Here is a 27,972-nt window from a genome sequence, read left to right on the forward strand (position 1 = left end):
TAATCTTTATTCGCCCTTATATCATGATTTGTGTTTAATTTGTTTGAGAAAAGGAAATCGAAAAAATAACACGTCCACTCCCTTAGTTAAAAAAAAAAAAAAAAAAAAAGATCACAAAGCGACATGCACATTTCACCTCTCCTCTTTGGATCCAAAAAGCACCTGCTTCAGGTCAGATCACCGTAATAAGTTGCTCCAGGTGGAAAATTGGCAGTTGATCTGCATTGTGGAAATATGTGAAATCATAAGACTTGATTATTTCTGTCGTAATTAACATTTAGAGATATAAAGTAAAACATGATGGTCCAGCTCGTCTGATGTACACAACAGGGCAAATTCAGGCGTTCTTTGGTCTGTGGCCAAACAGGAAAATAATGTCTCCAACCTTTCGTTGTGCTGTTAATAAAGGCATAGGAAATCCCCAAACATGCACACAAAAAACATTACAATTCTATATAAGTTAGTGTGTGATGCTGGGGCGTTTCTACGATAAAGTTACTGTAAACAAAAAATGTGTTTTTGTCTACATATAAAGAAAATCTTCAAAAATGCATTTATGAATAATCTATTTTAGATTTTTTTGCTCTATAAGTACTTGGCCAGATTCATTTGTCTCCATGCATTATAGCCACGCAGATCACTCATAGTCCAGCCTAAGACCGCACCACAGATTAAAATATCAAAGCTATCGGTCTCATTTGTATATAGACTTATGTCTTTGGGACAGCTCATTAGTGCTGCAGGTGGGGTTTTCCACACTCTGCCAGCAGATGGAAACTTGATGCAGTGCCTTTCATATGCACCAGAGCAGCGCTTCAGAGGAAACGCTGCTCAGAGTTAAAGAGAGCGACATCAAGCAAGCTTTTCATCTGAGACCGTGACAGCGCCGCCAGCTGAGGTGAGGTCAGAGCAGCAGAATGTCATCACGAGGTGTCATTGATAGATTAGTTAATTGCTTCATTATTTTTAAGGACTTGTGGTGGAACACATATTCATACCTGGCTAATGTTAGTGCATGTCTGTGATTTTTGTGTCATGGAAACAAATTTCAGTTGCTAGTGTTGCTTAGTTGTGGAAAATTAGTCAACTCTCTCTCAAATATTTTGATTTGCTATTAAGAAACTGGAGAAAAAAAAATGGACGGTGGTCTGATTTATTAAGAAAAAAAGCTTTGAAAAAAGTTTTGGTGAATGCAATTAATTGCTTCAGTTCGGTAAGAAGATCCAACATCAATACGTTTGTGCGCTGGTAATGCAGCCAGGAGGCGATTAGTCTAGCTTAGCATTAAGCAGGAAAGCAGGTGGAAACAACTAGCTGGTTTCGCTGTTAACACAAACACAACATCAATAAACAAACACAAATGTAACAACATCTGTGGTTTAAAGGGTAGTTTCACACTTTAACTGTGTCTGTTGGGCTCAGTGATGTTCTGGAGTCTCTTCATTTCTGTGAGCTAAGTTATAATGCTGGCTCCCAATGTTTTGAATACACTATAAAATTGTATAATGCATTTCCTGTGAGATCCTTTATTTAAACTTTCGTTTTTTATGCCACTTTACTTCCTTTTCCCTCATCCAGAATAGCTTCTGCTGTAATGAGCTGAACTATTCCTGTAGGTAACATGCCACGGGAAGCACATCATTAAGCTCTGTGCATGCTGTTGTTTTGCATGTGGCTGGAGTGGAGTGCTCATTTCATGACATGTTCAATTAAAACATTGAGAATGGGGCTTTGAGACGTTGGGAAAATAATGAATGTCTTCGAGCCAATCAGAATAAAGAAATACCCCAAGAAGCGGTAAAAAAACGGACAGACACATGGCTTAAAGTGCTCCGCCATGTGACTCTTTAAGAAAGAAGAAAAAAAGTCCACATAGATTTGTTTTTGACCTGGTGCAACCAATCATCTTCAGCAAAGCAAAGGGGTGGCTCCACCTACCAATGGTATGAGGCCGACCAACGAGCGATAGCCAATCAGAGGCAGGGCAGCGCAGTCGGCTCAAATGGAAACAAAGTTTGATAAATCTGGCTTAGTGACAGCCATATATGAGAGAGGAGTTAAAAAAGAAGCCGTTCAGCTCACTTGTTGCCATAAAATTGAGGGAGCCGGGTGCTGCAGCGTGTATTCGAAAGCAGCTACTGTAGGGCAGCAGCGGTAGGAAAGTGATCGCTTGTTAAGAATCAGATTCCAGTCACGAAGCTTCGGTCGGTCATACGAGTACGTTTAAGGGAACAGCGGCTGCAGCTGCCACTGAGCCTTCAATGACCGACGTGTGTGCACGTTCACAGCAGGAGGAAGAACTTCAAAGTTGCCAGCTTGACACTTTGAAGTTATAGCAATTCTCACATGCATATTGCAATGTGCATACTTCTGCAGAGCACATACTGGACATTTATACAGCGCAACACTTCCATCCTTTTTCACCCTTTCCCTCCCTCACAGTGCGAATAATATGCAATTCATACATAATTCATGCAGACGTACTGGATTTTGCAGGGTGCACTGGTGGCTCAGCGAACCCAGGACCAGTGAAATTCTCATTTTGGTGGATTTGAATCACCACCACTCTTCACTGTAATTGTTCCTGTCACTCGATGTTGCACACACATGCGGAATGACAGTCTGAAATTGTTGTGAAATGCTGAAAAAAAATAAAGAAACGTGTGGGCTCGAGCATCATTTACCTGGTCATATCATGCAATTTACACCTTTAAAGAAGCACTATGTAGTTTTCAAACTCAGAACTTTAATATTTACAATATGAATGCGGTACTGATGCAAACTTTTACCGTCAGTGAATAAACAAGCTCTTCTCAGAGAAAAACTAGAGAAAGCAAGTTCTGAACAACTTGAGAATCAATAAGGTCCCAGAATACTATTAGAAGCTAGAAGGTGGCAGGGTCCGCCACATATAATAAGAGTAAAACAGTTTGAAATTGTGCTTTATGGTCAGTTTGTTTATTCTTTTTATTCAATGACTGCGTTTTAGCCACAGCAACAGATATTTAAACATTTTCTTACATATTCAGAATTCATGCACGCGAGTTCCTGTCGCACGACGTGGCTGCAGCTGTACAGTGTGTGCCAAAGTGTATTATGGGATACTTGTAGCAACTGGGGTGAAATACATATTCCCACACGAACGAAGCCTCGGGAGTGTCGCCCGTGGTCGGATCAGATGGGTGTAAGGGCGGCCCCCGGGCACCGCAGCGACAGCAACAGATCTCCAGTCCCAGCCCGGCACAGTCCCAGATGGGTGCTCCTGTCGACACACACACACACACACACTAAACAAACTGCGATCGGAGACGGAAAATAGTTTGTTCTACATTAGCATGGGAATTGAATGGATATGCTCCGATACATCTCAGTACACACACATACAAACATATAGACCGTATGGGGAACATGTTCACTGAGTGGAAAGCAGTCGCAGCAGGGCATCCAGCAGTGTACTAAAGTAATTGTGTGTAATTTTCATTTTGCACGTGTGTGTTTGCATTCTGTCACAGCGCGTCAGGCTAGCTGAGCCATGAAATAAGGAGCAGAAGGCTCCGGAGGATTGCAGGGTCAGGCTGACCTGGCAGGGTTTCTGAGATGGTGGACGGGAAAAAAATGCATCCGATCTGTTTGTGACTGCGAACAATAAACACAGACGGTGTTTTCCTCTATAGCTGACTATAATTAGGAAGCGGCGAAATACAACAAAGTACAACAGAGCTGTTCATACAAGCTGGCCCGACTGCTCAGCAAACCTTAACTGAATAGTTTGTGAGCAGACCACTGGGCTGAAACTGCAAATAGGACTTTCTGCTCGAATTGTAAACAGCAGAAAAAAGAGTTTGTGTCCAATTCCATAACTCCCCGGCTGACCTTGATGGGCGCACACAGCCTCTCTGTGATGGAATTTGTTGCCGTCTGCAACAAAACAAACTCCTGCAATTAAACAATTCTTGCTTGCCCGTGGACCCAGCGTGGGCCCTTCAAATGTTCCTATATCACCACAGTTGTGCCAACAGCGTGATGCTGCTTGTTGATGATTGTCTGCTGCATGTGTGACCAGACTTGTTAATTAGCAGCTGCTGAAACAGATCTGTAGTCTTTCTTCACCCCATTCACTAGAATAAATGTTCCTACTTTTCTGCAAACTCATTTAAATGTCTCTATTTTGCAGCTTTTTTGTTTCTTCGGATTCATTTTCCACCTCTGTGTTGTGACAGTGTTACGCTTACGCTCTGGTTAGGTTTAGGCAGAGAAAGCACTTTGGGTTAGGGTTAGGAAAAGATCATGATTTGGTTTAAAATACTTGTTTTTTTTCGCCAAGTTCTTCTGTCATCTTGTCAGGAATATGCATTTTTTTCTGCCAAAAACATGACTGGAATGAGTTTTTTTCTTTAAAAATATCTGTTGTACCGCCACCACTGTCCCATCTGCCTCCCACGTACAAACAAAGTTATTAAAGTTTGTCAGGTTTTTTTCTTGGACCCAAAGCCGTAAACCACAGGCAGGGGAAGGGTTACAAGGATTTTATTCAAGTTACTCAGGTCGTTGGAGCAGCAGAGATAGGCTGAGGTGACGGTGGAGGTTCAGGTGAGTGCGAGGTGACTTTTTTTTTTTACTCACAGGGAAGTTTGTCCGGTGGCTGAGTTGCAAGAGGCTGGGCGGCAGCTGGAGATGGAGCTTGGAGTAATGCAGGCTCCAGGAATAGCGAAGAGAGGCAAACGTAAGAAAAAAAGTAACAAGTGAAATGCAGGTGTGTGAGCGGCAGGTACTCCAGCCAATCAGGAAAGCCACACTCTGAGAAAATACTACAAAGAGTCCACAATCATGACAAAATCATTCTACTGTGGAAACCTGGCTGCCTTTTGGAGGGGGGAAGCATCGACACAGCACTGTGCTCCAGCGCTGTTGCCTTCAGCAATTCACTATCCTAGTGGACAGTCACTCATCTGTCTATTTTTGCCAGAGCAGTGTCTATGAAGTTACCGTTTTACTTATAGATGATTGACAATTTATTTGAAATGAATATTTCAAGGACCTTCTGAGTTGTTAATTTACATATGTATTGCAAAACTAGCTCCTCCTGGTATGTATGGCCCTTCGCAGAGAGATGAGGTGGCACAGGAGACTGATTGCTATTTTTTTTTTTGCCTTGTTGTGCCAAGATTGAAATTGCATGTGGACGCTCCACTGGAATGCAAGTTTGGGATCCGGAAAGTGATGCAGACGTGACGGGAATACGGTGGCGTGGCAGTGAACACCATTTTCGAAGTAACATTTCTAAAATGAACCCAGAGTGAGTTTTGATTTGACCATTTCAGTCAACCAGTAAAAAGGAATATGATCCCTCACTGGCTTCCCACCACCAAAACTCCACGAATCAAATATGACACAGTTTTTTTTCCAATATTGCTGTTTTTTATGTGTAATTTCAATGTTGAAATTGAGATTTTAGAGGTTTAGTGGACGTCTTTAGTTGACGACATGACAGTCGATCCCATGCGCATAACAGAAGACTGGCGTGCACATCTTCACGCGCGCCATCGCGCTGAACGTCTTCATTGTGGTTGTTTTCCTGTCTGTCAGCGAGGCCGCCCGGGGACACGAGGATGTTTTTGCCCCGCTTTCGTGTTCGCATCGGATTCTCATGTCGACGTCGGTGAAGTTTTTATGTACTTCCTGGCGTCGCATGCTCGCTGGAATGACGTACATGCTTTTACTTCTCATCCGAGTGCTGTCAGCTAACATGCATTAGGGATCTGAGCAAGATGGGACAAAAAAAGGGAGAACGTAAAGCTCAGTGTGACTGTTTGTTTTTTAATGAGCTCTTCGTCCGCGTGGGGAGGGGAGAATGTGTGTGCGTGTGTGTGTGTGTGTGTGTTCTCGTCCATGTATGGCATGCGTGCCACATGGGTGTGTGTATGTACGTGTGCGCAGCCTCCCCGCTGCATGTGTGAAACAAATGGATATATTTAGGTTTCGTCTTAGCAGCAGTTCTCCCGTCTCCAGCTGTTGAAAAAAAAAAGCGATTCAGTGAAAATGTGTTTTTCTGTTATTAGGAGGCATGTGGCCGTCTGAATAATGCATCCCGAATGCTGCTTTGTTATGGCAGCGTACACCGGAACGTTCAAGGCCGGGCGGTTCAGAACGGCGCCATAATGCATCGCCCTGTACGCTGTTAAATATACATGAGTGGTGAAGTGGCTTTCTTTGTGAATAACATTAACTACAGCGCCGCAGATTTCAGTCGACGTAGACATTCGGGTTATTCGGGTGATCGCAGGGATTTTGCATGGGAAGTGCATTCAGCCACCCATGGAGGGCGGCGAGCAGGCTTCACTGGTCGCGTACCGACTCCCATGGAAGCCGACGATCGTACATGTGTTCAGTGATGATGTGCAGCGCTGTCTGGCTCCAGCAGGCAGCATCGCCTGGTGCTCGGGTATGGGAAGCAACACGAAACTTCCAGCATCACTTTGAAGCATAAAACTTTTTTTTTCAATTAGGTCATTTTTTTCCTAACTGCAAAATAAATTATGTAATTTAATTTGTCTTTGTTGTGACACAGTGTGGTTTTTAGCAGCTGTTTGACATTGTCATACAATGATCGCCATCTGTAAGCGATCATTTTGACATATTATAGATTTTTGGTGAACATGTTCTAATTGCCCGTTTACTGTACACATCCAGCAGTTGTAGAGCAGCATTAGCATTCAGTCATTCAGTCAGAGTTGTGCCTCTGTCTGCCTGAAAAGGTTAAGCTCACTTTGTCTGTTGTTTGGTGCTGATTAGGCCGTTAACAGTCGGCGCGCCGTAGCTTTTTCATAATGAACAGCTGTCTGCTGCTGTTGGATGTGAGCTGGATGAGAGCAGTGATAGTGATCCAAGAGTGACGCTGTCATCACATCCAGCTAAAAGACACAGTCATTTGACTGGAGGTAGTAGTAATGTAGGAAACACAGCTTGTCATTGTATAGAAAACACACACATTGTCATGTCATTTGTGAGAGAATAGAATTAGAGGAGTAACTGCACGCAGAGCCTCCGTTTGCTTTTGACTTCTGATGAAGCTGATCTTTTTGTAGATGGCGCTTTTTTTTTTCTCCTGCTCTGATACGGATGCTATATCTCCCCGATTCCTCTGATTCAGACACAGAGCCAATTTTGGCTTGAAACACGCTTTTTTTTTTTTTTTTTTTTTCAATTTCAAGTAGTTTTTTTTCAGGAGCAGATGACAGTGTTACACGTCCTTTTTGGAGATATTTTTTTTGCAGCTACAGTTGGACTCAGATTTTCACACTGATATCTTCTTCCTCATATCCTCTTCAGTTATTCTCTAAAGAGCAATTTGTTGCTTTTAGAAATACAAAGCCAGATAATTTATATTATTTAACCAATGTAAAAGCTTCATTAAATATTCATAATATGCTATGTTTTTCTACATTAAATGTCTACAAGCAGCTAGTTTTATCTTAATTAAGTTATGTTCTCCCAACCCCAACTTTTTCCTACAATGTTCTTACTCAGAGAAATGCTGTTCAGGGTTCGCGTTGTCTATTATCAGTAGCGTCATGTCGTTGAGAGAAACTTAGTGATGGGACAGAAATCACGCACTGTGCATTCAAGCTGAATGTCTGGAATACAGTGGAGGTGTGTTTCCCAGTCCAACACATGACTTAACCCAGGCAGGGGACAAGAATACGCAGTGAATCATGAATAGCTCACGTAAATGTAAACAAGTGCTTTACAAGCCTTTTGAGTGATGATAAGCAGGAGAACATTATGCTCTTTTCAGTGTGGATCCATCACATAGATGTCCTGCACCTCCCTTTCTTCTTGCTTTCAGCTCTCGAAGCTTTTTATCTTTCCCCCACAATTCAGTGTAAGAGTGGCTACATAGTGATGAGGCCTTGAAATACTGGTTTTGCATCTATTTCTCCGTGACCTTTTCGTAAGACACGGAAGGGAATTAAAGCAGCACACACCTTAAGCATAGGCACGCATGTGATACAGCCTTACATACATATGCACATCAGCTGTTTTGGTTCCTTTCCACTGCTTTAGTCAACCTTGATTCCGGCAGCAACATGAAAAAAAAAAAAAAAAAAAGTTCTGAGAACAGCTGATGAAGTGAGCAACTAGCTGGCGAACATGAGGGAGCCGCTAAAGAGACAGCTGCTTCCTTTACGATGTAGACTTATTGAAAGTCTTCGGGGCGCAGTGTGCATCACAAGAGGTTGTAATTATAATCTGGCCACTATGTCAAATTGGCTTCAAGGCCCGATTCCTAGGTTGGCTGGTCAAGCGTATGCATTTCACCAATTTGTGTAGATGTGTGACTTGTGTTTGTGTGTCAAATGGCAAGTGTAACCGCTGTGCAGCTCTTGCTCATTGTATCGTTTTGGGTAATCCTCCACCAAAACTAACATTTCCTAACACCTTCTGGAAGAGAACAAGTTGAAATCACAGTCAGTGATGAATGCAGAAAACACTAGAAGTTTTTTTTTTTTTTTTTTTTAAAGTAAGGAGAACATGCTTTTGGCTACGTTCACTCCCTTCAAAGTGTGTTTCAGCTGGCTGTGAATCTAAGCCTACTTTTGTAACACGTTGTGCAGCCTGGCTTTAAATTACCCAAACTGACTGCAAGTCCCAACTTTTTTGTTATGGATCATTATAAAACTGTACCAATATAAGCTCCTTTTAACTTCCCTCAACTTTTTTTTTTTTTTTTTGTCATGTTGGAGAACAAAAGCGGGCCTTGTTGCTTGAGGGGGAGATGGGACTGGTGGAGGATCGGTGCCGAGGACTCTCGCACGTATTCGCACCCTCGCGGTTTGCCAGGCGGCTGTCTTGCTTCCTCCGTTCGGCGGGCCGAGCCCTCCAGTTATTATGATAATGATGGAGCCCTGCCATCACTGTGTGCTGCCCATTGTTGAAGCTAAGCTCCCCATAATCTAGATCGGGGCATTTAGCCATTTGGAATGCTCGCAGATAGACAGATCTGCAGAGGCTAAATATAGGCTAGGCGAAGGATTTGAATGCTAATGATGATACCTGAGGTGTTTTCTTACACCTGTGGGCATTAAAATGATAATGTGTGCATCTGCTACCCAACTGCCCTTTAGTTAAATATAGTGGGTTCATTCATGCGGTTCTTATATAAGAACAAATGCCATTCAAGCACAATTTGCATGTAGTGAAACCCTAATCATCAACACTGCAGTGAAGGAGTAGGGGGAGAAAGGGAGAAACTCGAGTGCTGCTGCCTGATTCTCTGCCTCTTGGCATTAAAGCTTCATCAGTGATTTAAGTGTGGATAATCGATCGCCCTTTGCTCAACCTCTCTTCTCTGACTCACCCTGCTGCTGCTGTCTCTTTCCAGTTGGTGCTACCAGAATACTCCATCCATGGACTCTTCTGTATCATGTTCCTGTGTGCCCAGGAGTGGCTGACTGTGGGCCTCAACATCCCCCTGCTCTTCTACAACACATGGAGGTGACTATCCAATCAATGTGTGTGCGTGTGTGCGCGCGTGTGTGTGTGTGTGTGTGTGTGTGATCCTGGACTGAAGATAACAATAGGCCTTATGATAAACCGCCTTTTGCCAAGTGGCTGTGTGTTCCAAGGAATTATCTCCATATTGAACAATTCTGCAGCATGCTATTTACATTCAGTGTTCGGTGCCAATACACAGGAAATAGTGCGCCTCTATGTAATGTAGCACGGTTTGTAGCAGGACTGGGTGGAACGCTGTGTAGCGAATCTTGTTTTTAAGCTGGAGATCAGATTGCATCTTGTCCTGCAGTTAATGCTCATCATGTTATTAACCTAATGCTATCTTTACATAAGCTTAGAGGAGTCATTTAGTTGACTTCCCTTGACCTTAATTTAAATCGCATAAATGGTCATGGCCTCTTGATCGTTTCATAACCATATCATAAATGCTAGGATTTAAGAATTGTAAGACAGCATTTTGTGGAATCGGCCAACGCTGACTTCCTTTGTTTTTCCGTGGATAGTTCAAGTTTTGCTAGCGTGTTCTCAAACCCAAATGCAGCAGCCTGGTCCGTTCCTCTACGTTTAGCTGCTAGTGTCATTCCTGGAAGCTCCCCATTACTGAAGTATAAAATACAGGATAGGTTATATACACTTTCCCTGCATAGAATGCTGGGGATCAAGCATTAACATTGATTTGTTTTTAGATTATGTTGCATAATTAAGCTATTTAAGTTATTGTTAATATAAATTATGTTGGGTAAGTGATATGACCAACTGACTTTTAACAAAAAGTGGAATCTTTTCCTAAACTTAACCGAGCAGTTTTGTTGAGGTTTTTGTGCCTTAACCTAACCCAACCTTGTCAGAATAAGTGAAATGTCTGTCAGCATTTTTTTTTTTTTTTTTTCAAATCCTGACCCAACCTTGCAAGTAGTTGCTGTGCTTAACTTGACTGCAGAGCCCTTGACCTGCAAAACTGACAGTCAAGGTAGAGGAAGAATGTTGCAGTGTCAAGATTAAGGTGAGCAAGCTGCTGTATTTGATACATTGGAACTGAGAATGTGCTGTTTTTCTTTTCTCAGTTAGTGCATCATACACTGTTCTGCTGCTGTAAATAATCTCTGTTGTGACAAATAGTGTCTGTTGGAGGAACAGTTGTGAGAAAAAAAAAAAAAAAGTACAGCGCCCAGCTGTTTTAGGTAATTACTGTGTTTTTACTCCACAAATAGAACCTTGTATTCGTGACACTTTGATACAGACTTTGTATGTAGTAGGAACAAATGGGTTTGGAGCTGATAGCCACAGAAAATGTCGGGAAGTATGGCAAAACGTATCACTGATTTTGGTCTTATAATGGGATATGATGGCACTTTGGCTTTTTAGATGTGTTTTGATTAGATTAGTTTATGGATCTGCATTTAGAATTTGAATTAAGAATAGGTTTAGAAAGGCTATCAGTGAAAATTCCAAAGATGTCCTCCGTTCAAAAACAACTGCACATGACAGTAATGCCCCAGATGTTGTATTTATGACATTGTTCATGTTAAAAATGAACACACATTTGCTTCACTAATGAAAGGTTATGGCAGTAGAACTGCATTTGCTGGACTAAGTCATAATAACCGACACCGGTGTGTGTTCATAGCAATAAAGTAACACGTCACCCAGTGCACCGGTGTGGATTCTGGGCAACAATGGAGCTCTATGGAACAGAGAAATAAGTGTAATAAACGAACGGTTCAAAGCAAGTACATTAGTCTCCAGCCTCTGAAAAACAGGTCACCAGTCAGTGATCTGCTGCTCCTTCTTTGTGTGTTTCGGTCTTTGTTGTTGTTCTTCCCGCCGGTGGAGGTTAGTCGTAGACTGCTGGCCGCCTGATTGGTTTAAGCTTATGTGCTCGTGAGAGGAGAGGAGAGGAGAGGAGAGGAGAGGAGAGGAGAGGAGAGGAGAGGAGAGGAGAAGAGAGGAGAGGAGAGGAGAGGAGAGGAAAACATCTTGCTGTCTCATTAATTGGAGACTGTGCCAGATGCCCACCGGCTACAGATGCTGCTTCCTGCGCAGCTGAGAGATGAGAAGACAAGGAAAAGGAAGAGAGAGAGAGAGAGAGAGAGAGAGAGAGAGTGGGTTAGACAGAGATGGAGGAGGGTGGAAAATGAAGGAGAAAGTAGCAGGAGGCAGGACGGCGAGGCAGGAGAAAGAGCCGGTGAGTGATAGGAGAGAGATCTAATATTGACAAGGTGATACAGAGGAGAGGGAGGGAGGGAGGGGAGACATTGATGCTGAGCTATTTAAACACATACTTCATGGATACATACAGTATGTGATCAGCAATATACATGGATTGGTCTGTGTGTGACCGGATGTGTAGCTGGGCAGAGGAGGCTGCATTAAGACCACATTGACAACCTTGCCAGCAGCCTCAGCAGTTTGTCAATATAAACTTGTACTGAAGGATGTCTTGTATCCAGGAACACCATTACTTTCCCATTAAGGCCTCTGTTAAAGGCTGGGTCGTGGAGGCTTCAGGACTTACTTCTGATATTATGTAGACAGGTTGAAATGTTTTTGGCTCAGCAAATTAACAGTATTTTTAAACCAGGGCCCTAAACGTACATTTTAAGGCGTGTAAATGATTGATTGCCAAAAGTTTTTGGATCGGGCCGGTTGATCACCTCAGCTGGCCACTGTCCACTTAAAGTGCTTGTTTTTGCCACTGACTGAGGTTATTCTAAGGTCTTGCCGACAGCTCCTCCAAGTAAACTCAGGTAAAGTCAGCTTCCCACCTCAAATTCACATTTCCACAATCGTTCTCACAGATTACAGAGTTAGACTTCTCCTGTGGCAGAACTTGTGTTTCTGGTTAAACGAAAAAAAAGAACTTACTCTTAAAAAAAAAAAGGTCCATCTGAGTAGGAATCATTCCCATGTTCCAATCATGTTTTCAGACGCTTCAAATAGCCTGTCAGTGATAAAAACAAGCACTTTAAGTCGAAGTAAATTTGACACCCGGAGCTGCGCCAAAAGATAAAATTGCAGCCATTACAGCCGTGTCGCAGCTGTCAGCTGAGGTCATCTACTCGACCGATCCCAAAACCTTTGGTAATGAATCTTTTGCACAACATGTAAGTTTAGGGCCCTGGAACAAAAACTAAATTTCTTTTAAGGTTTTAGTCGAGCTATAGTTTGATCTCTCTACCTTTCTGCAGTACTCGAAGCATTAAAAACTATGTCTTTCCAGAGACTTTGTACCAGTTACTCTGTAATGAGCAAATGTTTGCTGTGACAGCAGTGAATCTTTCAAAGTAGTTCCACTGAAATGTTCAGAGTAAGTTGCATTTTGGCGATCTAATAACAACAGGAAGCTAATGATTTTAGTTTTGACCTCGGCTGAATCACCAACACTGTCCGAGGTGCACTGTGGCTGTGACGGGCTGTTCATGGAAGAAATACAGCTAAAAGGCTTAGCGCCAGTTTGCTGCAGTTTACATCAAAATCCATCCATGTCTGAGTCATATCTCTGTCAACTCTGAACACAAAGACATGATACGCATATTTTTCTACAGTTACATGTTACCAGAAGATATCATTACTCCTGCATATGAATCATAAGCACTTACAACCCCAAACTTTGCCTGAGAATCGTAATTCTTCTAGTTTTCTTCAGTATCGATGTACTTCATAAATAGCCGTGCGTTCCTCCTTTATTAATGCAATCAGGAACCACCAACAGCTAGTTTGGCATCCATTCAGTGGTGCCAGTTTGCCAAAATGAAAACAAATACGGATCAAAGCATAACTCGCTGAGTCCAAGGCAGCATTATACTTCCTTTTTAAATCCCCCAAAGCACAAAATTTATGGGAACATTGCTGATGTCTCAGTTCGAGTCTGAGTGGGAGCTTACAATGTCTGACTGGTTCAGCGTAACTGGGACATTATTTCGGGAAAGACGCGTTACCGCTGAATGCGATTTCGCATTATGCCTATTTACCCACAGTCGAATTATGAATGTCAAGGGAGGGATATCTCAGCCTCATTGTATGAAATCAAAACACTCTGCATTAAAAAGTATGTGTGTTTATTTGGGTGACCTGACCCTTTAATTAGATGGCAGTGGAGATTGTCAGGCAAACATGGGTAAAAGTAGAGGGGTGTAACCTTCGATGTGTGAGTTGGAGTACATGCTAGTGTCAGATGGGATCATGCAACCTATTGTTTATGGGGGAAATTATAGCCACTATAACTGATCAGGAACAGTTTTCATCCCATGTATAAATATCTGATGCAAAAGTAAAGCTTCATCTCTCTAAGTTTGTCAATTGATGAGGGTGTCTTGAAAAGCTACAACCTTTTTCAACCAGAAATGTCACTCTTTCACTGGAAACACGTTCGAACGTGCTCTTCTGTAGCCACTCAAGAACTACTGTTTCAGTGTACAAATGGGCATACGAGTGTGTATGCTCCTGGCGTCAGCAGAGAAACCGTAAAGTCTTTGCGGATAGAAGTGGCCGGTCCATTCATGGTGCATTGTTTATTAAAAAATTAAAAAATAAAAAGGCAAGTTTATGCCAGGCAGAAAGATCTCACAATATGTGAATGTGGGGGCGAAGAGGGAAATTCCAAGAAGCGCTGGCCATGTAGCGCTGTACTTTCTTAGACTGATTTGGTTGCCAGCTGAATCTTTTTCAAAATCTGTGTGCGTGTGTGTGTGTGTGTGTGTGTGTGTTTCTGTGTGAGCATAATGTGGGGGATTTCTCAACACTGAGCGTCCTCGTGTACCTATGACGTACTGTAAAGCAGGAAGTGTTTGTCCAGTGACTGATACCTTCTCTCTGGGGGAATTGTGGATTAACCATGTGAACAGCTCCTTCTTCTATCATCATTATCGACATTTTATCAGCTAACCGTGCGCAGCTGCTTGTTTGCTGACAGCTGTGATCTCTGCTAACCTCACCATCAGTCATTTGTGCATGTATCTTCCGTAGACATACATGGCAGTTACATCCAGTTACTCATTGCGAAAACCCTTTCTGTCGGACTCAAAATACATCGGGATGCATTTTCAGCTTGCATCGTGAGGATTTCATGCATGCATGAGTCACCTGTCAACGGGAGTGAATTAGTGAATGTACATCCTAATGTAATTCATGACAGCCAAAGTGTATGGGCATTTCACAGTCGTGTACAGCTCAACCTACATGAAACAGCATACAGCGTGGACATGGTTGAACCATCTGTCAACATGTGTTAAGACCGAACAGACCACGTGCATGTCGACGGCAGCATCTTGCTCGGACTGCATTACCCATCATACCCTCCAAAACACGGATTTGAATGTATCTGCGATGGGCTCAAATGAGTGGAAAGTAAACCGGCAGTCGCCATCGTGATGCAACTGGTCTGTTACATGAACGTACAGTTAACCATTGTTACAGAATTCTGCTCATTTTGCATCAGCTCCGGGGTCCGTCAAAGATAGAGTTCCCCCTATAAACAGTAATGAGGCAGTTGTGTACCGAAACATAAACATCCCCCTCTCTCTCTCTCGACAACAGGCAGCATGGGAGATTCCCTCTTCGTGTTTCCTCGCGATGGCTCTCCTTGAGTACTCGTTTTTTAGCATGACATATTTTCCGTTTCATAAATCTAACAGCCCCGCTGAAATAAGTCTCGCTGGGGATGCGAAAGCTCCAGGAAACGTCTTACAATTCCCCAAACCCGCCCCGCTATTAATCAGCGGCAGGTTTTTTTTGTGTGTGTTTTGGTGACACTGCACATCTTCATCTTCACACAGCTTCGAGAGAGAGAGAGAGACGCTTGTGTTTACAAATATTGATTATGCTAAAAGCTGAGCAAAAAACACACACAGTCTTTTATAGGGGGGATTTTCTCTTCAGCTTTCAGTTTTGATTTGAAATGGGAGGAAAAGCTTCACTGAAAATTAATCCCAAAGTCTTATTGATAAAAATAAATGAATAAATAAAAATCGTTGTTTGGCTGATTTTTAGCAACAGCCGTTTGAGTTGTTTTCACTTCCTGCACAGAGCTGACTAGATTTAGAAACTTAGAACGGACCCCAGACCTGATACCTTCAAAGCTGCATAACCGACCTGGGTGAAAATATATTTGAATACACATTCAAATATTCAATCCTACTTTTTTTTCATTATCTTGTGTGGAACTTCAATATTTTGTACCACAAGATAATCCAAACAATTTGCCCAGTGGAGTCATTGCTAAGCCCTTCTCTCTTCAAATGCGCCTGTCAAGTTTTTGTATTTTGCCATAGCCCACAGCAATTGGAAAGTGATATCACTAGTAGTAAACAGTATGCAGATTGAACAGCTCTAAGCTAGCCAATGACATTACAGGTGTGATCTGGATCTGAATTTTCTCAAGAACCTTGTAAAAGACTTTTAGATATGCACTTACTGTATATTACTGTACAAACTTAAACAAGCAATTTATCATTATGTGGCCTATATTTTAGTCAGACAAGCTAAAAAGGCTGCCAACGTTACTGTAAACTCTGATAAAGCCGTCTAGCATTCTGGCTCCCAAGTGCTACTGCTACTTTTTTAACTGAGAGGCACAAAAAAAATGAAATACTTGGCTTATGGCATGCTCTTTGACTAAGAAAGTAATGGCAACGTTCTATAGAAGACAGTAAACTTGTTATCATGCATTTTCAACTAACAAAATAGTAGATAGACTGCTCAGTTCATTCCTTATTAGCCAGCCGCTTCAAAATGGGTATAAATCCAAGGCTTGTCAGACCTTTCGTGGCCAAACTACGGACAGCCACTTTCCAGGGAAGGGGTTTAGCAAACGGTCCGTCTCCACAAACATATTCAATTACTATTTCGCCCACGTCTGCTGCATGATAGTGTCCGCCTAACTCATCATGCCATTTTTTCCATACTATTCCCCATTTCCTCCCATCATCTCCCCCTGCCTCCCTCCCTTCCCCCCCCCCCGTGGTCTGGAACGGGTCAACTACCCGCGATGTGGTCTTTGCCCTCTGTGGTAGGTACTTTCATTCTCCAACGGACACTAAGGAGCTGCTCTACGACCCGGCATCCGTGATGAACGGCGACACGCTCAAGTTCTGCCTGAAGGAGGCCTGGTGCAAGCTGTCCTTTTTTGTCCTCTCCTTCTTCTACTATCTTTACTGGTGAGCACTTGACGGGCAGTGTGGGGGAGTGGGCATAATTGGATTACATGTAAAGAGATTACATTAATCTGATTACAACAGCTAAAGTAAAAACATTGCAACTGAACTGAAGCTACTTAAAAACAAATTAAATATGCCTGTTTTTTTTAAAGGAAATGATAAAAAACTAAAGGCTGGAAAATGTGAAAATGAACACTCACATCCTGTGTTTGATTCCAACCCTCCCGCCATCACGTGGTCATATAACTCGGTTTGATTTCCCAGCTCTGAGGCGATGCGAGTGCAAATCACTGAATAAAGTAACCATTTCTCTGGCAATCACATGCAAGTTCTGTGACATAGCGTAGATCCGTCAGGTTAGTCAAAGCTTACTGTTAGGACCCAGTGCTGCTAATGCATGTGATGTTGAGAGAATCTGATTCTTTACTTCATTGACAAGCACGACGAGAATGCTCAGCTGGACAAAGGATTAATCTGCTATGCATCAGTTAAATGTTAAATATCTTGTGTTTTGTACATAACCCTGTGAATTATTATGTCTTTTTGTTTTTTTTTGTAAATTGCCTTTGCATTGTTTTAAGAGCTGCCTCGCTTTAGTTTTTTTTTTTTTTGCTAAAACATTTGACTGTTATATGATAATAATGCACACTGTTCCTGTCCATGTCTAATAATGTTATTAATGACTGCGGATTCTTGTTCCATGTGTCATGTGGGTGCTGCAGTGTGTGGAACCTGGAAATATCCCTCTAATAGGTCTTATCAATGGAACACTTAAAGGTACAATCCTTATATATATATATATATTTTTTACCTTTTGTGCTTTTATCGTAAATTGAGAAAGAATGACCCCCAGTGATCTTCCATATAGGCACCACAGTTCTCTTGATCCTGATCTGTACAACATTAACTATTCATTTGCCACAGAGGACTGTTGTGGCTATATGGGATTTTAGCTTTAAACTAGCTTGAGATTTTTTTGGAGCCATCTCAGCTACGAATTCTGTTTTTTGTTTTTTTGTTGTTATTTATTTTTTTTTTTTTTGATGACTGAGCTCCAAGAGTAATATTTTTTCTTTCAACAATTTTTGATGATTATTCCATATCACAAAAAAAACAAAAGGATTGCAACTTTAACATGGAGTTGTTCTTGTATGTGTGTGATAATGCTGTGAGTAAACATTGAACAGATGCCTTGTTGTCCGATTGCTGTGCAGGAATGATGTGATGTTGGTGTGTCTTGTTACAGGTTCTTTTCGTAATTACGGTGTGAATATGTTTATCACAGCAATACCGCACAGGTAGAAAAGCAACATCATGGATAATACGTCAAGTGATGTTCTTACTCTGCTTCTTTTGATAAAGAGTAGAATCTCTATACATAACCTGAAATGACGTCCTAAACGTGACATACCGCTTGCAGATGAGGTGCTGCTTCTAGTTGATTCTTATATTTTCAAAGATTCAGTGAACTGTTAGAAAATTGTGCAATAAACCCGACCTCATTCTCTTGGCAAAAGCACCTTTTTCTTACCGCTAAGCTATTGTGATTCAATATCATCATGTACTGAGATAAGGAAGATACATCTTCAACACATAACTACATGGATTGAAATACAACTTATTACCTCATTTCCTGAGTTTACTGAAATAAGTACACAAGACGCAGATTGAAAACTTTTCAGGTTTAAAAGACTAAAGATTTTTTTTCCACTGACAACAATTGTTAAATATCACAAATACTATAGACAACAGGAATACTGTATTCTCCCTCCTGGCATGGTAGAGTGGTAAAAAAATATGGTTAAAGGGAAAGAAAAAGAGCTTGTGCTTTATGCTCATACAAACTGTATCACATCCATTTTCATGCCTACATCAATCCGTAGAAGTGTGTTGTAGGTTCAGTGAGCAAGAACTTCGTTATTTGCCGGGCCATGCTGGTGGTTTTTAGTTTATTAATAAATGAAATATGTACTTTATATAATTTAGCTCAGAAGTGATTTAAAGTACCACTGTCATGTTTCTAGTTGATGCACTAAAATATATTTTACGAAAGGGCTGGTGTGACTTAACCTCGATCTCTTTCAGAAAGCCCCACGCAGGGTGCAGCTTTACATTACGGTTCGGGGGACCAGGTTGTCGTGTGCCCTCGGGCCTCACTGGACACTGAACCCTGACTGTCTGTGGTAGTGAAACAAGCATTCACCGTGAACTTATTTCATCTTGCTTCTCCATTTCACTCCATCCCATCCTGCTCTAGCTCATCTGGACTCTGCTGTTTTAGAGACCCCTGGCAGCAGCAGCAGCAGCAGCAGCAGCAGCAGCAGTGAGGTACTTTGCCACGAAGCAGGGCAATGACTCATTCACTTCCAATTCCATCAGATTCAATTGGGCGGGTTTCTGGAAATTCTTATTTATTAATTAATTCACTTTTTTTTTTACTTTAAAGATATTTACCATGGTGTGATCTTTGTAACTCTTATCATGATATTCAATCAAAGGCTCCCTGGCCATCAACTGGTTAATTTAGCCATTTAATTCACATACCTTCCCTTATTTTTGTGAATAAAACATAAAGTATTATATTAATATGTTTATTGAAATAAACATATCTAACATACCATTATGGTAGGTATATTGTATGGATTACAACATACCGGAATATTCTGCTTCAATCTGTATTTGTTGACCTTTAGCCTTCAGAAAAAAGGCAAAAAAAAAGTCTGCTCTCGGATTTCTGCACACACCTGATGGGGTGGTGTAACAGTAATCTAACCGTATGAGAAAAGGTATTATTTAACTAGAATAACAAACAAAGAAAACAGCTCTTAAACTATAATAGTTTGTCTCGATACCGCTGAATTACTTTCGCTTACATGAACTACTGTTGAAAAACATAAAGCTGAAGCATAATATTGATGACCTCATGATATGGAAGCCTAATAATCATTAAATGACATGCAAAGTTGATAAAGTCCCTAAGTTGATTTGCTTCTAGAGATGCGGCCATATAACCACATCTCAGCAATTACTCCGATTTTTATTTCAGAGTTTAGAGACTGGAGTGATGGTCAGTGAGCCAATATTAAATGAGTTTATATTGTGTGTGAGTGTATAGAACTGATGGAACTGGGAGTGATACGATCTGAAACCTGCTTCGCGAGGCCCTGGTTCTGTTTTCTTACCCTGTGACGCCGACCCTTCTTTGTCACTGCTCCCCAAAACCCGAGCACACTATCCAGTATCGCTTGCCTGCATCTGTGACCTAAAAGATCCTTCACGCCCTCACAATAAATCTTACTGCCAACACACACACACACACACACACAGGCACCACACCCCATGATGTGTGCACGTAATGAAACTGCAGACACACAGATGGACACACGGCTCCACCTGAGCGCTCACCTCCACACCTGTGTGACAGGTGATTTGAAATCCTTTTTGGTTGCTCGGTGAAGCTTATCTGCTGCAGATGATCCAGTGGAATTGCCCTCTAACTCTTGATTTAGTCCGACGGGGCACAGCAGGAGGACAGAGGCACTGAGCGCGCCTGGGCTAAATGTCTAAATTCACCTTTCTGACATATATTTGTGCACTAAGTAAATTCAGTTCCTCAATGAATAATTATGAATAGATCAAGAAGAAGACACCAGTGCACACGTGTCATATTTTGTCTCAGTGTAAAACCTGAGAGACAACATTCGTGTTAGTCTTGACAGTTCCTACCTGTCGGTCAGTGCCTGATGACTCTGTGCTGTCTCAGCCTCCTCAGCTGTAGCTCCTCTGACACTGCCTGATAATGAAGCCCTGTCTGACAAATGGAAGTTTCCCCCTCAGAACGTGACCTTTGACCTTTACCTTCCAACTTCTTCCCTTTCCTCTCCTCAGTTCCTTCCTGTCACAGGGCTGCTGTGCGAAGTGTGATGCACCCAAGTGACTAATACATTTCCCTCACAAGATACATGCCTGTCTTTTCTATCAGCTTGGTTTAACCCTCCCTGTGGTTGCTTGCTGCTTCCTGTCTGCTTTCCTGACCTACACTCACGGGTCTAACCTCTGTATCGTATTTGTTGTCCTCCCCATCCTCCCGGGCATGAAAATCTGGCCTTTCTATTTGCTCACAAACACACTTACAAACATACACACAAGCACACACACACACACAGGCACGCACAAGGTTAACCTCGGCTCATTAGCTAGACAGCTGTTAAACGCTAATGGAACATGAAATAGGCGACATCTGTCATTAAAGGAGAGCGCAAGATATGATTTTTTTTTTCTTTTACAGGCAGTGGATGGCCTTATCATAAATTATTCCTTAATTAAGGTAAAATCATAAACATGTGTGCATTTCTAAAGTCATACATATGTATGGAGATGAGTAACTTCGTCGGTAAATCCATCTGTTTTGATTATTGTGTTTTCACTGGCACAGCTGCTGTACTATAGACCAATTTGTAGTCATGAAAACACGCTGCATTTTCCAGTGAAGCAGAAGCAAATGTGCTCATCCACTGTTCAGTGAAGTATATGTGTTAGACAGTGGATTAGATTACATTTAGATATATGTTGCAAACGGCATTAATAGGTTGTTTTTATAGGAAAATGTGGACTTCTCAAAGAACATATTTGCTTCAGCATGACAAGAAGTTAGCAAGTCGAGTTAGCCTTTTGGTGATGTCATGTTGTTGGTCCGTCGCACCGGCTGATTAAAAGAACAAACAATGCCGGCAGCGGATTATATCAGCTACGGTTAATTAACATTAATGGGGCGAGAAACTTCCAAAGAAGACCAAAACTGAAACTCAAACACTGTCTAACATCAGTGCACCGTCGGGAGCGGTTGCTGTGTATTTATAGTTCAGTCATGCAGAATAGAATTGTGAATCGTCTCCAGGCCAAACAATCAGGAATTATCAGTTTCAGAAACTGGAATTTTCCAGTTAAATAATCCAGTATTAATGACCTTTTAACCTTATATCATTAATTGCAATATATCAACCACATAGCTGTGAAGTATTTGGACCAACCAGCATTGTCGGTCTGTTGGTCCACCACTTTGATACAGACTGAAAAAACAACATTTGATTAAAATATCTTGACACACACTGGACTGTTGCCTGCACACTTTAGTACACACACATTTATGTTCCCCACCATTACATGGTGTAATGACATAAATCCTGGTTTTAAAGGCTGCATTACAGTAAAGTGATGTAATTTACTTACCTTACCAGACTCATCCCTAACACTTGACTTTACACACTTAGTCATTATATCCCCATTACTGAGTATTATTTATCAAAAATGTCATTCTCCCGATAGTCAGTTATGCCTACAACGTACAGCGTGATGCGCATGCATGTGTATCCGTTCAACATATAATGACGCCACAGTCCATCTTAATTAGCTTCAAGCGATAAAATGTGTTAACCAGTAGTTTTATTTTAAGTAAAGTGTTATTAGACATATTGAAAGTGGAGTGGAGTGGCATTCTGACACTTGAACGTTTAAAAAAAAAATATCACCACCATCAACATTTATTGTTTAACAAGTCTGGACACAGCTGCGTTTGGCTCTCTGTTAAAAAAATGATAATAATAATAAAAAGTGAATGAAGAATAACACTGCGTAGTCCTCATTAGATGTTGTGGACACGGATTATTGTCCAGTGAAAATTGCATAACAGGTGAATGTAATTTGATTTGCCTTCCCTTTGTGTTTCACCTCGCACGCACACATGCTACACTCTAATTAGAGCCACGGTAATTGGATGGGACCTCGCCGACGCCGGCTGTGTAATACGACTGTAATATGTGTCATGTGAAGAGCACGTGTTCAGCACTAATTCACCTCGCCTTAGTGGCCCTACTATTCAAGGGGACTTAATTGAACTTGGACACATTTCTAGTACAGTCCCTAGTCTAATGGCTGGTGACACTTGATAACAGCATCCAGCCCCCCTGGACATACAAAATCAAACCAACGCAGAGGGTCTGAGTGATTCAACGTTAAAATATCATGTATGGTTTTCGAAAATACATTATTATAACACATTTGTTTTGAAAGAACGGCTGTTACTCATTTCGAACATATGATTGTGTCCAAAGGCTTTCCCCTCCCCCCCCTTACATAAAGATAATATGATACATAATTAATATATCGCAAATTGAACAGCATTATATTTCCCCCATAATCACACAGACCCAAGTGCCGGTTCTCCTCTTTGCTGCACCATTTCATATAACAAGTCATATTTTAGCATATATTATGTTTAGTTAATGTCTAATTAGGCTGCGAAAGTGAAGGAGCTGTAATTTAAAGAGCTACAAGTCAATCTACTAATGAAGGAGCCGGTTCGCCGAAGGTTTTAATGGGAGGAGGTCAAGTCTCCGAGGAGGCAGCAGCCTTTCACTCTTGATCTGTCTGTCTTCCTCCTCACACACTGTATATCCTCTCCTCTCTCTCTCTCTCTCTCTCTCTCTCTCTCTGCATCGCATTTTTCTCTTCCGTCCATGGATATTCATGAGTCAACAGAGTGAACTTGCAGTCTTCTCACCAGCAGAGATTAACGGAGGTGTTAGGAGCACCGAAAGGCCTCGGGGATGAATACAAACGCCGGGACGCATTAGTTACTGTCAGCGAGGTGCCTATCTGTTCTTGTCAAGTCGCAGCTCAGTGAGACAAGTGTCGGATCCCCAATCTGTGGCTGTTTCTGTGTCACGCCGTCCCTTATTAATCGCCTTTCTTTCTTTCAGGTAAACATCACACATCGCTGTGGCTTTGGTCAAAAAAAAAAAAAGAAAGAAAGAAAGAAAAAATGGAAGGAGGAAATCACTTCGTCACTAAGCAATGTCCGCTTTACAGCTTATATACATGCTCATTTGCATTACATGATGCTCATCTGCTTCTGCTTTTTTTTCTTTTGCATTCAGTGGCAACATCTCTACAGCTGAAATGAATCAAACAGCACAAACATGCTAGGAAGGATTGTTGTTTTTACACTTTTAGGTCATGGTAAAAACCTAAAAATGTAGAAAAGAAAAAAAAAAAGACTATCAATATCAAGACAGTCAACGTAGAAGTTAATGAACAGAAACAACAGTGTATTATTACAGTTTTAATGTGTTTTGAAAACTGTATTTCAAGATGGTTTGTCACAGTATTTATTATGTTTTTAAATCTTATTTTATTTAGCTAGTCTACTCTGGGCACTCAACAAATGCAACATTAAATAAATCAAATCAATTTGGAAAAGTAATACACTAATTCTATGACTTGTACTCCAGAGGAGGATCCTCTTAAACCACTGTGTGTTGCTGCAGATAATAAGCCTTCAGACTGTCTTCAGTATTGTCAGCGTGGCTCAGTGACTGTCAGTGATGCTGTGTAAAGGTGTGGTCAAACGTATTGCTGGAGTGTTTCTGCAGCCACACACAGTGAGTGGTTTGGAACATCACAGACGTCAAGATAAAATGATCAGCGCAGATTTTAACTAAATTAAATGTACACCGGTGTTTCTACACTCATGGCTGTGTTCACACATACTCTTTTATTGTGTGACGAAACATTGCAGAAAGCTTTATGTGAGCAAAGAATCTGCTCATTTTAGCATCACTTTAGAGACTGCAGTATTTAACAACACTCAGTTATTACAGTAATCTTTTTTTGTCGTTGTTGTTGTTGTTTTGAGAAACACAAATCGTTGTATCTCCTGTCATCGACCGATTGGAATAAAATAAGTTTACATCAGCCAGTGTTCTTCTGAAAGGCTGAACTTTACTTTCTCTGCCCTGAAGAAAAGCTTTCAAAAGCAGCTGCATTCTGAGCAGGATGCCAAACTAGTGCATAATACTAAGAGTCAAGAGTTTACAACTCTGGAAAGCTGTCACAACGGCCCCAACAGTCCAATTATCAGCTTCAGTGTTGATGGTGATGAATTACCAGTGGTGAAAGAAGTCTTCAGATGTTTTATTAACATAAAAGTACAGTGTAGAAACAGTCTGTTGAGCACTGAGCTCCATCTTAATACTAACAACAGTGTCAGGATCAATGTAGCAAGGGGGGGTGGTCTACATGTTATTGACAGTGTTGAGTGTAAATTACCGACGTCACTGTAGATCACCCACAGAGTCTTATTCTGTCAAAATGACGGCCAGCCTTTCGATTTTTCCACTATTGCTAAAAATAGTTTGTCAGTGATTGAAAGTATTCTGTTAAATCGACCTCTCCTCACACCGGAGCAGACCTCTAAATGTTTCGCTCCCTTTGGCCAAGAGCGTTTTCTTTACTTGTGTCCGTCGGTTGGTTGTTCAGCAGGAATACACACAAAACAAGGCCTAGCGAACAGATGTCCCTGAAACTGAAACTCAGCTCAGAATAGACCGATTAACGGATAATGTGACGTATCCAGTCACTACTGTCATTTGTATTTTGAGATAGGGTGTGTTCCGGTCGCATGTTTTTTGTGAACAGTGCGTGGATCTTGATGCAAAAATCAGATGTCATCAAGGTCGACGGTATCTATGAGGACTAGATCCAGAACATTAAATGCGAATGTTAAAATGTTAAATGTCCCCTTTAACTCTACAGAGTACCACTCTGGTTGCTTGAATCGAATCGAAAAGTTACTTAATTGTGCCCTGATCCATTACTATCATAATGGCCGTGGCGCGATTAATCACAGAGTGACTCTGTTGGAAGGCGCTAAGCATGGTGGGATTCCTCACGGTCCCTGCACATACTGTGGGAAGAACTCCACACTGATCCGTGCACCTCGATGACAAGCATAACGCAAGCTTTAACAGTATATGTGAACACAGCGTGACTCTGAGTAATGCAGATTTGGACAGAGGAGCTTGAAAGGGACGTCACATCTAAAAGGTAACTGTCAGCAGCTGAAATAAATAAGTCCACAGCTTTCAAGTAGACAAACAGACCCCCAACTAAAGCTGCAGGCGGTTGAGACAGCAGTATTGAGATGACTCAGCAGCAAAACTAACTACGGATCAATGAAATGTTTGAACACACACGCACACACACACACACACACACACACAGAAACACACACACAGTGCTTGTTATCTGAATGCTTCAAACAGCCCAATGAATGATGTGTTACGTAACCCCCGCCCGCCTGTCCAGTCGCACGAGTGTCGACTCACTTCCTCTCTCCTGTTTCTTCTTCTTCTTGTGTTGCAGTATGATCTACTCCTTGGTTACCTCATAACAACTGATATATCAGCAACTGGAGGGAATCCAAAAAAATAAATAAATAAATAAATAAAGCACCTCGGGATACACAGACTGCCGTTGTGTCGAACTGGAAAGACAGGAAATGTAAAAGTTTAAGATGTGAAGGAGGAACATTTTGTCGCTGTGAAAAGCCAAGCGACGAACCGGATGGAGGCCGGAGCTCCTTTTCTGCTCAGTCTCCAATCGGAAGGACGGACATGTTTTACGCTCAGCTGTATATAAAACCTGAAGACTAAAACTCCTGTTTACAGTTTGACTGGTCATAGAGAGAGATCCGAGTTTAATCACTGCCTGGCCAACGTTTGTAACACACACACGCACACACACACACACACACACATCTGCAGCCTCCTCTGGAGTGCTACCATACTCTCTGTACGGTAGCAGCGCCGGTAGCCCGGAGGACGGAGAGCACAGTAGCGTTTGCACAGTTTGTCTCAGGCACAGCATGGTGAAGCACTGTCCGGCCCAGCACAGCACAGCACAGCTCACCGACCCTCAGAGTCATTCCTCCTCGACGCCTCGCCGACCGTAGCTTCACCGGTGAGTCAGGAAAAGGAAGGGATGGGTGGACGAGTGGATGGACGGATCACACTGTACAGAGAAGAGAGCGCTCAGGGGGAAACACCGGAGTGGCCAGATATCCCCCCCCCCCCCCCCCGGGCTTTTCCTTTCTAACATTACGTGAATGGCTTTTGTGACGTGTGCATTTTTGGTGTATTCTTTAACAAAAGGCATTTCTAATTGAATTATGATCTAAAGCTAAAGGTATCCTATACAGCAAATGCCTTCTTAGTGTTGTCCTAGTGTCGTTCTATTGTGGGAAACGTTTTTTTTTTCTGAATCTCCAAACTGACACCTGTCCAAGCTTTTATAGTAGAGGAGCACACATTCTTTTTGCACAAATAGTGTCTTGCACAATACTCCGCAATATTTGGCTACATATTAGAGACCATTTATGATAGTCTAGCCACACAGGTGAAGGTCTTCCAACATGAAAAGAACTATCCTGCCCTGTTCCGAAGACGGGGAGACAATGTGAATCTTTTCTAGCTCGATTTACACCACGGACCAAAATGTCGTCTTTTCAGTATTTAGCTGATTTATTTACGTCTATTTGCAAGATACCGAGGGCTCGTCTTCACGCTCTATTTTAAAACGAAACGCCATTTTCCAGTGTAAACCACGCCATGATAGGAAGGGAACGAGCAGCGGATAAAGCAGAGGATGTGAAAAAAAACAAAAAAAACAAAACTTGTCTTCTCTGATTTGTCTCAACGCAACTGTAGCAAGATGGTGACATAATGCGACTGCCACGGGCCATCGCCCCTGCAGCTTCAATCAGTTCAGTGTCTCGCTCACGGGCACTTCAGCAGGGCAGGTGCTTGAACCTGAACCCTCCACGTGTAGCACAGTTTTCTAAGCACCAGACCACTCTTTAGATCGCCACACACACACACACACGAGCTCACTTCGTAAGCCGGCGCCACTGAAGGAGCAGATGGGAATGCCCGATTCTTGTTGTTTTTTCTCTTATTCTAACTCAAGCATTTTCTATCCTTACTGTGTATGTGACCGACCAAGTTGAATTTAGATATTGTTTATGAAATAAAGTATTTTAAAATCAAAGTTCTGCTGTTTTTATTTAATTGTAGATACACACTTCCACTCCCCATATGTTTTTTTTTTTTTTCTTTTCCTTATACAGTGTGTTGTCTTTTAATATGTTTCCTTGTGCATATGATTCATAACCACCGCAGGGGAACAGGAGAGGAATGAGGTTTGGGGCAAATTGAATGAGTGTGCATTCACTTGAAGTCCACGCAGCATGTTGAGGTTTTGAATACATATATTTCTGCACTTGATAAAAGCGTTAAATAAAACAATAGGAAGAAAATGAAATGAGCGTGTGTAGCACCTGGTTCTGCAGCTGGGCACAAAAGTACACATCTTGGAAACATGCAATGCCCATTTACATTATACAGATTCAAAATAATTTGTGCATTGTAAATTCAGTATCAAATACATTAAGTTGTTCCTTTCCTTG

At 41.8% G+C, this 27,972-nt stretch overlaps 1 protein-coding gene across 1 annotated transcript in view; it reads left to right on the forward strand.

Annotated features, from left to right (window-relative positions):
- The window catches only part of cnih3 (cornichon family AMPA receptor auxiliary protein 3), an 87,192-nt gene extending 59,686 nt beyond the window's left edge, over nucleotides 1–27,506 (forward strand). Inside the window, 3 exon segments of the mRNA XM_037087452.1 lie at nucleotides 9,383–9,495; nucleotides 16,527–16,670; nucleotides 25,872–27,506. Of these exon segments, the coding sequence (XP_036943347.1) occupies nucleotides 9,383–9,495; nucleotides 16,527–16,670; nucleotides 25,872–25,899 (285 nt within the window). The 3' untranslated portion in view covers nucleotides 25,900–27,506.
- Nucleotides 27,507–27,972: the final 466 nt, after the last annotated feature.

The sequence above is a fragment of the Acanthopagrus latus genome, chromosome 22, assembly GCF_904848185.1.
Source record: "Acanthopagrus latus isolate v.2019 chromosome 22, fAcaLat1.1, whole genome shotgun sequence".
In the NCBI taxonomy this organism is placed as follows: domain Eukaryota; kingdom Metazoa; phylum Chordata; class Actinopteri; order Spariformes; family Sparidae; genus Acanthopagrus; species Acanthopagrus latus.